The following is a 12942-nucleotide window of genomic DNA, read 5'->3' as shown; positions in this document are numbered from 1 at the left end:
TTGAAGTTGTTGTTACCTGTTCTATTTGCACCTGTAGCCATGATCAGTTTAACCAAGGAATTGAGGTTTTGTATGTCAGTGAGAATATTACCAACCTGTTTGTGTTTGGAGATCCCAAAAGAGCTAGGAGGCCTTGCAATTCAGAAAGACAAAAATAGAGGCATCTCTTAAATACTGGAGAATTCAGGCATGGTCCCAAATATAGTAGGACTATGCTGGGGAATTTAATATCGGGAGTTTTAACAACAGAACCAAGTTCAGACATTCATCTTGGCAGAAATGTAGTGCGAGAGATTTGAATACATGGATGGCCTAAAGATCATGAAGCAGGTTTACTCCATTGGCACCAGATCAATATAAATAGGTAGGAAAATTAAGGATAAGTGAGAATATATACACTATGTACATAGAAGAAATGTGTGGGTTACATTGGACAGAGGAATTCCTTTGTCTGTCTGCTTTCACTTCCCTCCAGCTTTCTCCTTACAAAGGCACCCTTATGTTTTCAGTGCAAGTCTAGTCAACTGCTGCCCTCCCTCACCATAACCACCAGCTGGTGGAAGAACCACAGAACTGCTCAGCCCCTTGCTCAGTTCCCTCTATCACTATCACCATGTGATCCTGGAGGCCCCATTACTGAATAATGGCATTTTGGAACATATTTTCTATTGTAAATGCAGTTATGGATTTATGGTGTATTGGTTAGATGGTACCCTGATTGCCAAAACAGTTTTGAGGGAAGAAAATCACGTGAACAATTTTGAGAGATTTTTTCTAACTTAGTGATAATTTAATATCTCAAAATAAACTAAATTTGCTTAATTATGTTCTTTCATGGTATTGCTATGTCAGCCACCAATCGTTCCCCATTCCTAATCACCCTTGAGAAGATGGTAGTGAGCTGCCCTCTTGAACCAATGCGGCCCATGCAGTGTAGGTGCATCTACAATGCTGACAGGAACAGAGTCCCAGGATTATGAGCCAGCGGTGAAGTAACAGTGATATAATTAAAAGTCATGTTGTGCGCGATGGAGGGGAACTTGCAGCTGGTGGTGTTCGCATATACCTGCCTGCGTCATGATCTTCTAGGTCACTGAGGTCATAGCTTTGGAAGGTGCTGTCAAAGAACTTATGGTGAGATCCTGCAGTACATCTTGAATTGAGTACACAGTCCTACGACTATGCATCAGTAGTGGAAGGAGTGAATGTCGAAGGTGGATGGTGTTGAAGCCATCAAATGTTGTTGGAGCTTCACTCATCCAGACATGTGGAGAGTGGGCATATGCCAGCTGTGAGGAGTATCCATGCTGACTGTGCTCAGTCCTGTCACTGTTTTCCAAATGCTCTGCTATCAAGTCTTTTTTCATGGATTCTAGCATTCTCCCCACCACCAAGGTCAGGCTAAACAGTCTATAATTCCATGTTTTCTCTCTACCATTTTCATAAAACAAAATTAGTGGGGTTACATTAGCTACCCTCCAATGCACAGAGTCAACAGAATATTGAAAAAATGACCAATGTATCCACTATTTCTTGGGCCAGTTTCTAAAGTACTCTGGGGTGTAAATTGTTGACCCCTTGGGATTTGTCAGCCTTTATCCCAGTTTCACTAATACTAATTTCCTTCAGTTCCTCCCTCTCATTAGCTCATGTGCTTCTCAACATTTTTGGGTCCTCCTTGATGTCCTTCAGTTCTGGAGGAAGGGTTACTGAATGCCAAGTGTTCACTCTGCTTTCACTCCACGGATGTTGTCAGGGTTACTGAGTTTCTCTAGCAATTTTGTTTGTGTTTCAAAATATTCATTTAATTGTTCTCCCATTTCTCTGTTCCCCATTATAACTGCCATTTTTCTGATTGTAAGAGACCTACTTTCGTCTTCACAATTCTTTTTCTCTTCATGTACATAAAGAAGAAAATGTTATTATTTGTTTTTGTGTTCCCTGCCAGCTTACTCTTTTCTCTTTAACTCGCAATGTTACCACCTCTCTTTCCTCTTTGTCTATTCTCTTTCTCCACTCTAAACCAAACACTTTGTGCCCCTTTGCTGAAATCTAAGCAACTCCAAATCCTCAGGTCTGCTGCTCTTTTTGGCCAATTAGATGCCCCTTTCTGGGACCTAATACAATCCCTAATTTCTCATTCGCCATGGCCAGGCCACTTTCCTGTTTTGGTGCCAGGCCAGAATGAACAATTGCTGCAGTTCCTTCTTGCATTCTTTAAATGTTTGGCATTGCCTATCCACCATCATCCCTTTAAGTAACGCTCCCCAATTTATCATAGCCAGATCATGCCTAATACCACCATAGATTCCGCTACTTACAGTCAGGACCCTAGTGTCAGAATCAACCATGTCACTCTCCATGCTATCATGTTATGGTCACTCTTCCCTCAAAACAGCCTCTCACAGCTAGATTGCCAATTAGTTCTTTCTCATTATACTGCACCCAGTCTAGGATGGCCTCTACTTGGCTCCTCAATATACTGATGCAGAAAACATCCAGTACACACTCCAAGAATTCCTCCCCCAATCTTATTTGATTTGCTCAACCTATATGCAGATTAAGGTCACCAATATTTACAGATGTATCTTTATTAGTCGTAGCTTTATTTTCACATCTAATGTCTTCTCCACCATTACTACTAGTTTGGGGATCCATTTACAATCCCCACTATCATTTTCTGCCCCTTGTTTTCTAAATTCTACCTAGACTGATCCCACTTCGCCAGAGCCCAATACCATTCCTCAATATTACGTTACTTTTCTCCTTAACTCGCAATGTTACCCACCTCTCTTTCCTCTTTGTCTATCCTTATGCTTTGTGGGTGCATACCAGCTGTGAGAACTTAAGATTTGAGTTACCTGTTGAGGAATTCCCAGCCTCTGATCTATCCTTATAGCCACAATATTGATATAGTTGGTGCAGGTCAGTTTCTGATCAATGATAATCCCCAGCATTTTGATAGTGGAGGATTCAGCACTGGTATTGTCATTGAATATCATGGGGAAATGGTTATATTATTGCTTGTTGATGAGAATCAATGCCTGGCACTCAAGTGGCAAATAACATTTATAACAAACATCCAGGCTACTAAGTCTCACTGCACATGGTCTCAGATTGTTTCGGTAATAAGCGGCATTGCAAATATGCTGAACATTGTGGAATCAACATCCAACATCGCACTTCCAACTTTATGATGAAGCAGAAGATGGTTGGGCCAAGAACATTACCCTGAGGAATGCCCACAAAGATGTCCTGTTGCTGAGGTACATAGAACATCACAGGAACAGGCCCTTCAGCCCACCAAATCTGGGCTGACACATGGTGCCTTTCTAAACAAAATATTTTTTGCCTCTGTGCGGTCTGCATCCTTCTATTCCCTGCCTCGTCACATCTGTCAACTTCTTAAATGTTGCTATTCTATCTGTTTTTACCACCTCCTCTGGTAGCACATTCCAGGCTCTTACCACCCTCTATGTCAAAAAAATTGCCTCTTGCATCTCCTTTAAACTTACCTCACCTTTACCTTAAACCAATGCTTCCTAGTAATTGACATTTCTACCCTGGGGAAAAAATTCTGACTCTCCATGCCTTTCATAATTTTGTAAACTTCTATCAGGTCACCCCCTCAACCTCCAACGTTCAAGTTTTTATTAATTCATTCACAGGATGTGTGCATCGCTGGCTGGGCAGCATTTATTGCCCATCTATTAATTACCCAGAGGGCAGTTTAAGAGTCAACCACATTGCTGAGGGTCTGGAGTCACATGTAGGCCAGACCAGGTAAGGATGACAGTTTCCTTCCCTAAAGGACATCAGTGAACCAGATGGGCTTTCCTGACAATCAACAATGGATTCGTGGTCATCGAGTGAAACAAACCAACTTTGTCTAATCTGTCCTCATAGCTAATACCCTCCAAACCCGGCAACATCTGGGTTAAGCTTTCCTGTATCCCCTCCAAAGCCTCCACATCCTTCTGGTAGTGTGGCAGCCAGAACTGTATACAATATTCCAAATCTGGCTGAACTGAAGTTCTATACAGCTGCAACATGACTTGGAATTTTTATGCCCTGACTGATGAAGCCATATGCCTCTTGACCACCTTATCCACCTGTGTTGCCACTTTCAGGGAATTGTGGACCTGAACGCCTAGATCCCTCTGTATGTTAATGCTTCTAAAAGGTTCTGCCATTTACTGAATACTTCCCTCCTGCATTAGATCTTCCAAAATGCATCACCTCACGTTTGTCTGGATTAAACTCCATCTGCCATTTCTCTACCCAAGTCTCCTGCCTGTCTATATCCTGCTGAATCCTCTGGCAATCCTCCTCACTATCCACAGCTCCCCAAACTTTTAATCACTTGCAAACTTACTAACCAGACTGCCTACGTTCTCCTCCAAATCATTTATACACATTACAAACACTTAGGGTCCCAGCATTGATCCCTGCGGAGCACTGCTGATCACAGATCTCCAGGCAGAAAAACGCCATACCACCACTACTCTCTATCTTCTATAACTAAGCCAGTTCTGTCTCAATCTTACCAGCTCACCGCAGATTCCTTGTGACTTCACCTTCTCTATCAGACTGCCATGAGGGACTTTGTCAAAGGCCTTGCTAAGTTCCATATAGATAACATCCACTGCCCTGCCCTCATTGATCATCTTTGTCACTTCCTCAAGAACTGAATCAAGTTTGAGAGATATGATGTCCCCCACACAAAATCATGCTGCCTATTGCTAATAAGTCCATATTTTTCCAAATGTGAGTAAATCCTGCTTCTAAGAATTTTCTCCAATAATTTAGAATCATATAGTGTGCAGAGAGGCCACTCTGCCCATTGAGTCTGCTCTGACTGTCCAAAGAGCATCCCACCCAGACCCACCCCATCCCTGTAATTCCCATGGTTAACCCACCTAGCCTGCACATCCCCAGACATGATGGGCAATTTAGCATGGCCAATCCACCTAACTTGCACTTCTTTGGGCTGTGGGAGGAAACCAGAGCACCTGGAGGAAAGCCACACAGACACGGGGAGAATATGCAAATTCCACACAGAGAGACAACCAAGGGTGGAATTGAACCCAGGTCCCTGGCGCTGTGAGGCAGCAGCAGTACTAACCACTAAACCACCAGCAATGGATGATTATTAAAGGGTCTGGGGAAAAGGGAGGCAAATGGCACCAAGTCATAATGCTCATTGGAAAGCCAGTGCATACATGATGTGCTGAATGGTCTCAATGATATTATGTAATTCAGAGACCTGGGCCTGTATTGCTGAATGGTCTGTTCTTGCTTTGTAATTCATCATCCTGCCTGGCTCATCAGCATAATTTTAAAAAAAACTGTTTGCTCAGGCTGATGAAAAGCAATGGTCACTCTGTTACTGATAGAAACATAAATTGCTAAATGGAAGAAAGCCAAGATCGAACTAGTTTGTCTTCTTATTCTCATGGTCACACAATGTGAAAGTAATGGATTTGTTGGCTAATCATAGCAGTCACTGATCCACATAGGTTTCTGTCTAGCCTAACATAAAACGTGCACAAACCACAGTAAAAATATGACAAAAAAAACTGGCCTCTTTCTGCAAATAATACAATGCAAATCCGTTGCTTCCCGTTCTATTGTTTCAGCCAATTTCACAACTGAAAAGGAAGTAGTGGAGCTAAATAAATAGGCATGTTATGCCAGCACAAAAATCAAAATCCGTTTCTGTGCTTTGATTTTCTCAGGACATGCTGTTTGTTTTTAAAGGTTAACATAGCCATTTAAAGTACTGAACCGTCACACAAATCCAACCAGCTCCAGCAATGTTTATGGTTCACGTTCGAAGGACTAACACAGCAAAGAGCTTTCTCCAGCATCATGTACCGGTTACCATGGATACCTAGGTCAGACTGAAAGGAGGTGGGGACACAATTCTGTCTCACTCTAACAATTCCTCATCCACTCCATTATAGCGGTGCAGAAAAAAATGTCAAGATCAAATTTATAGGTTGGCTGTACACTCCAGACTACTCTTCACTCAATTCTCTCCAGCAGCTGGCTCAGGTCTGATGAGCTAAAGTTCCTTCTAGTTCGAAAGCACATATTGCATATTTGATCTCTTTAGCAAACACAGTGAAATTCAGGCACACATGTGGATCTTTGGAATTTAAATTGATTGGAAATAAATTTGTGTTGACTCTATCGATTCTAGAAAAAACTAATTCCATATTATTTTCCATAATCCACAGTCAACATAAATTAGTTCAAATCAATTTGAATCCCAAAACAGCCACACGTGCTTCCACTATTTTGTTTCCACCAAATTTTAATTGCTAATTTAGCCTTGTAAATGCCGAAGAAATGTTGCCCAATCGGCCCTCAGCCAGGAGTGACAACACTGGAGTTATCGACATCAATCTCATCCCCAGCTCTTCCCCTTCCCTTGAAATTTCTTGTTTATCAAATTCTCTCAATTACTGTACATATGCGCACAAACACATGCATATTCACAGTGATTCTGGCATAGAAGGAGGACATTCAGCCCACTACATGCATGCTAACTCACTGCAGAGCAGTCATAGAGTTGTACAGCACAGCAACAGACCCTTTGGTCCAACTTGTCCGTGCCAATCAGATATCCGAAACTGATCTAGTCTGATTTGCAAGTATTTGGCCCACATTCCTCAAAACCGTTCCTATAATGACCCTCATGATTTTATAAATCTCTTAGAAGGTCACCTCTCAGCCTCTGAGGCTCCAAGGAAAATAGCGGGAAGGTGGCTCAGTGGTTAGCACTGCAGCCTCACAGCGCCAGGGACCCGGGTTTAATTCCACCCTTGGGCAACTGTCTGTGTGGAGTTTGCACATTCTCCCCGTGTCTGAGTGGGTTTCCTCCCACAGTCCAAAGACATGTAGGTTAGGTGGGTTGGCCATGCTAAATTGCCCATAGTATTCAGGGATGTGTAGATTAGGTGGGTTATAGGGGGACGGGCCTGGGTGGGATGCTTTGTGGGTCGATGTGGACTTGTTGGGCCGAAGGGCCTGTTTCCACACTGTAGGGATTCTATGATATATCTATTCAGCCTCTCCCTATGGCTCAAACCCTCCAATCCTGGCAACATCCTTGCAGATTTTTTCTGCACTTTTTCCAAGTTTGGCAATGCCTTTCCTACAGCAAGGAAACCAGAACTGAATGCAGTATTCTGAAAGTGGCCTCACCAATGTCCCATACAATTGCAACATGACTTCCCAACTCCTATACTCAATGCACTGACCAATGAAGGCAAGTGTCATTCCCATTTCCCTGCTCTAACCCTAATAGTTTCCACGTTTCCTACACAATTTTGATTTGAAATTATTCAAAATTTAAATTATTCATCAGTCTCACAGACAAATTTCATCCACTGCCGTGTAGAAAGAAAAAAGTATTTCCCCACATCTCTTGCCCAAAATCTTGAACCTGTGTCACCTGCCCTTGTATCATCCACAAATAGAACAGATTTTCTTTGTCTATCATATCTAAACATGTCATAACCTTGTCCACATCTACCAAATCTTTCCCAATATCCTTTGCTGCAAGGAGACCACTGCAATTTCTCCAACATCATCTAAATGTACATGTTTGAGGAATTATATTTTCCATAGTGTGCCTGAAGTGTTTTCACTTTTAATGTGTACATCAGACATTATAAAAAGAACCAACCAAAATATGAATGTTGAAACTGTACCAATCGAAGTGTATAAATATACATTGCAATGTAACTTTGTAAAATTACAACTAAATTAAAAGGTACATCATAATGCTACTTCACTGATCCTACATTCATATCTAAAATTCAAAGCATTCTCTCTGTACCTGCATTTAAAATAAAATAACATTACACAAAATTTTAGTAACAGCTTTATCCATAAAGTATTGTGACCAGAAGTTGTAAAGAAGATATCACTTGGGTCCATGCCAGTAAGAATACAATAGTTGTTCAACAGCTCATCGGATGGCATAACCAAATAATAATTGTTCTTTGTCCAAGTGAATATAAGAATTACATAAATAGTGAGGACCACTTAATTCCTGGCACTGCATTAATATTAGATTACATTCTGCAGGCAATAGTAATTTGAACATGAAAGTTAAATAGGGCTTCAGTAGAATCCTAGAATCATTTCACTTATTTTTGAACTTAACAGTAGCACTGAGGGACATTTATCCATTCCTGAACAATCTGAAGCAGATTTGTTTAGTATACAATTGACAGCAAGTTAAATCCCTTAATGTCACCCAACAATTGTCTTATATAGTCACATCCGGAAGCAAAAAGTAAATTTTAACTGAGAAAGCTAAACTTTGACCGTCTTTATCTTCTTAGTTGTTTAGAAACAATTTTTAAAGGGGTACATGTATGCTCACTGCCATAGCCTTGATAAGGCTGCTCAAGATCAAATGCTACATATCAGTGCTCAACTGATACAAAGTGTGTGGGAAGTAGCTGCAAAACACTGGCACATTAACCAAAACATGTTGTGCATAGTAACTTAGGTTGTGGGAGAACTATCTTCATTGTGGGAGGTTGTCAAAGCACATGCTGTGTCTGCGAAAGTGTTTTTTTTTAAATGCAAACAGATTTTTTACCAATAGCTTAAAATTCATCTGTCAAGCTTTACTCATGTCTTGAATAAATAGCCTGGGGACTCTTTCAAGAGACTTTGGGCCAGTGTAAGAGAATATTAGACTTAATTCGTTTATGAATTTATGATTCACTGCCGCATGGAATAAATCTTCAAAACAGCACTGCTCAGTTGTATATTCTTTGTTTACCAACTTTTAATCCATCATGAACAAAGTTAAACATCTTATTTTTTCATATTAATGCCTTAAACGGTTACACAATGTTGTCTTCCAAGATAATGTAAAATATTAAATTACTTTTGACAATATAACAGGGCAGTCTCCATGACTGTTTAAATACACCATAATTATTAGTTTTTTCTCAGAATACAAACTTACATACAAACAAGGAACAAGATTATGCCACTCAGCCCTTCAAGCCTGACCTACCATTCAATAAGATCATGGTTAATCTGATTGTAACCTTAACTCTACGTCATGCATACCCCCAATAATCTTCCATCCCCTTGGTAATCAAGAATTTAACTATCTGTGTCTTCAAAATATTTAAAACACTCTGCATCTACTGCCTTTTAAAGGAAGGAATTCCAAAGATACTCAACATTCAGAAAATGTTTTCCTCATCTCAGTCTTAAATGGGCAACCCCTTATTTTTAAGCTATAATATTGGAACACAATTAATACAGCGCTGAGGAAGGGCCACCGGACCGAAACGTTAACTCTGTTTTTGCCTTCACAGATGCTTTCAGACCTGCTGAGCTCTTCTAGCAACCTTGGTTTTGTTCCTGATTTACAGCATCCGCAGTTCTTTTGGTTTTTATGTTACTCAGTGTGTTCCTTATTTTCACTGTCAAAGCAATCTTATTGACAGGTACAAACAAAAACAAAACTGCTTAAGCACCTCAGCACTAGTTAAACCATGCTTATTTCAGAAAGTTCAAATATTCATCCAAGGACATTTGACTTGTGCACTAGCTCTCTCAGAATCACAGAGCATAGAAGAGGCCCTTTGGCCCATTGAGTCTGAGCCTACCTATCTACACTAGTCCCACTTTCTAGCACTTGGCCCATAGCTTTTAATATTATAACATTTCAAGTACTCATCCACGTACTCTTAAAGGTTGTGAGGTTTCCTGCCTTTACTACCCTCCAAGGCAGTGCATTCCAGATCCCCACTACCTTTGCGTGAAAAAAAAGCTTTCCTCAAAATTCCTTTAAACCTCTTCCCTTAAAAATTATTTCCCTACTTCATTATTGATCTTTCAACTAAGGGGAAAGAGCTGCTTCCTACCCACCCTGTCCATGCCCCTCGTAATCTTGTACTCACTCAATCGGGTCCCATCTGACCTTCTCTATTCTAAATAAAACCGATCCAGCCTCTCTTCATAGCTAAAATCACATCCTTCCTGCAGTGCAATGACCAGAACTGCAAACAGTAGTTCAGTTATGGCCTAACTAGTATCCTCTACAGCTCCAACAAAACCTCCCTGCTCTTATAACCCCAGCCACAACCGATAAAGACAGATCCCAGATCCCTTCTTAACCACCCTTTTAAGCTTGGCTACTGCCTTCAGGGATCTGTGGACATGCACCCCAAGATCTCCCTGTTCCTCTGGCTTCCTCTCTTGATAGTAATCATGCTATCATCTTAAACATGGATTGCTTTGTATGCAAGTTTTATAGTTGCAGTACTGTACATCCCAAAACACTTTATAGCCAATGATATACTTCCATAGTCACCATTATAATATAGAAAGCACAACAGCCAATTAATGATAAACAGTAACAGGAGGACAATCAGGTAATCTGTTTTCCTGATGTTTGTTAGGGGATAAACATTGGCCAGGACCTCTGCCCTTGGAAATGCAGCTACTGAATTTTTAATTCCAAATGAAAGACCTCCACATCCCATCTCATCTGAAAGACTGCACCTCAGACTGTGCCGCACTGCCTCAATATTGCACAGGAGTGTCAGTCAGCGTTTTTTTTATATATAAAATTAGCACCCAGATTCTGAATGTAATTAATCTAGTGAGTTAGGAAATGCACCTTAAGAAGCATAATTTTCAGTGATTTACAAACTGAGACTTTTAAATCTGCTCTAAGGTGGCCAGATTTGTTTTTATTTATTGTGGTCACATGTACCAAAGTACAGTGAAAAGATTTGTTTTGCAAGCAGCATAGGCAGATCATAGCAAACAAGGACATAGAGATCAGATGGGTCCTTAGACAGAGGGAGGCATACAACGTTAAGGCTGCAGAGGAAGTGCACAAAGCAAGATCAACATTACTTAAAGGTCAGAAGGCAGACAACACCAAGTTATAGTCCGAGACAACAAGGTGTAGAGCTGGATGAACACAGCAGGCCAAGCAGCATTATAGCAGCAGGAAGGCTGACGTTTCCTTCCGGCTCCTCTGATGCTGCTTGGCCTGCTGTGTTCATCCAGCTCTACGCCTTGTTGTCTCAGATTCTCCAGCATCTGCAGTTCCTACTATCTATGATACCAGGTTATAGTCCAACAAGTTTATTTTGAAGCAGCATTCCGATAGCTTGTGTTTTCAAATAAACCTGTTGGACTGTAACCTGGTGTCATTCTGACTTCTGACCTTGTTCACCGCCAGTCCAACACTGGCACCTCTACATCAATATGATTTGAAGTTATAGAGAGGTCCACTCAGCAGTCTAATTAACAGCAGGGGAAGAAGCTGTTCTTGAACCTTGGTGGTGTGTGATTGGGTCAGTGAGGGGAAAAGAAGTTGAACTAGCACGAATCCCCTTCATTGGAAGGCAAACAGGAACTGACTCATGCGTTGCCACGAATTGCACTTGAAGACTAGCTCGAAAACCGCAGTGAGCTCCAGGCGAATCGAGCTGAATTCAATCTGATGGTGATGTAGGCCGGGCATATCCTTCTGCAGCTGCCATTTACCGAAGGAATTGTTTAAGCAAATAAAATGCAGAGTCAGGAAACGATTTACAAGCCCCGAGAGATTGGCGGGGGGGACAGAATCTCTCGACAGAAGATTCTCTGCGAATAGTTTGACTCTCCCAACCCTCCGCAGATGTGGTCGACTTTTTTTGCACCGAAATTGCCCCCATCCCCACAAGGAAGGGGGAGAAAAAAAGAAGCGCAGTCACTGAAACATGCCAATGCCAAAGCTGGCATGTCCCCACCCACATCAAACCCAAGGGGCTTTAAAAGGACCGAAACGTTTATCTGAGAAGGGGGGGGGGGGGGGACAAAAATAAGACTATTCCGTGCGAGCTGTAACCAAGCGCAGTGCGGCGCGACCTATCAATCCCATTGTCAACCCCTCAGCAAACCTATACCCCCAGCCACCAGCCAAAAACCAACAAACTCCAGCATTTTACACCGAAAATTTTATCTCTATTTCTGAAGCGAATTAGCCCTCGCCCAAGCTGCAGGAGGGGGCGAAGAAAACAGACAGAAAAAGACATCAAAGCAAGAGCGGTCACTGCGTCAATAAGTAAGCAGCCCGTTACAATGTAACACGAAAACAGACACACACATCGGGATCCACCCGAGCTCAGAGAATAAGAGAAAATAGGAGGTGGGGGGAATATATATATACATATAGATACATCTTACCTCGTCCGGTCAACAGAGTAAAAGTGGCGCACAGCAGGATAACTCTCAGGGCGTTCGCCATGGTCTCTGTGTGTGTTTATATATATAGGCGGTGGAAAGTGGTGCAGAGATAAGGTGCAGTAAAATGTTTGGAATTGAAGATCTGATTGTTGTTGGAGGAAGAGGAGGGGCGGGGGGTTGCTGGAAGTGTCAGGTCGAAAAAGTAGCCGGGCGTGTACACACACACACCGCCTCCAGAACACGTCTTTTCCCTGAGCTCACTCTCCGACTATCTGACACTCAAGTGACGCTCGGCGTCCGCACGCTGGATCAGCGAGGGAGAGTTTGTATGTAGTCACTGCAGGCAGGCAGAGAAGGCTCAAACACTGACCAACAATCCCTGATCCTACCTCTAGGACTTGGAAATACAACAAAAACTGTTCTGTCTCCAAACTATATAGCTGCACTTCCAAACTTTTAGCCTGCATACGTCCTTGTGCGAGGCACGATTCTCCAAAAAAAAACACACGCCGTAAAACGAAACGCCCTTGTTTATATTTCCCCAGCAATTTCATTAAAATCAGAAAGAAGAAAGTCATTCAGAGACAGTAAGAACTGCCGATCTGGAGTCACAGATAACGCAGTGTGGAGCTGGAGGAACACAGCAGGCCAGGTAGCATCAGAGGAGCAGGAAAATTGTCGTGATAGTAGGAACTGCAGATGCTGGAGAAT

At 41.9% G+C, this 12942-nt stretch overlaps 1 protein-coding gene across 5 annotated transcripts in view; it reads right to left on the bottom strand.

The window, feature by feature from the left end:
- The window catches only part of cd99l2 (CD99 molecule-like 2), a 210779-nt gene extending 198161 nt beyond the window's left edge, over positions 1–12618 (bottom strand). For 3 of the 5 annotated variants that reach the window (XM_048604907.1, XM_048604908.1, XM_048604906.1), the window contains exon 1: positions 12232–12617. In XM_048604907.1, the coding sequence (XP_048460864.1) occupies positions 12232–12292 (61 nt within the window). In that variant the 5' untranslated portion in view covers positions 12293–12617. Of the gene's footprint in view, positions 1–12231 lie in introns of all 5 variants that reach the window. The other 2 variants (XM_048604905.1, XM_048604904.1) reach the window with 2 other exon arrangements.
- Between the last annotated feature and the right edge of the window lie 324 nt (positions 12619–12942).

This window comes from Rhincodon typus, chromosome 14 (genome assembly GCF_021869965.1).
Source record: "Rhincodon typus isolate 14 chromosome 14, sRhiTyp1.1, whole genome shotgun sequence".
NCBI lineage: Eukaryota > Metazoa > Chordata > Chondrichthyes > Orectolobiformes > Rhincodontidae > Rhincodon > Rhincodon typus.
The sequence above is the reverse complement of the archived record's forward strand: the minus strand, read 5'-3'. Positions and strand labels throughout refer to the sequence as shown.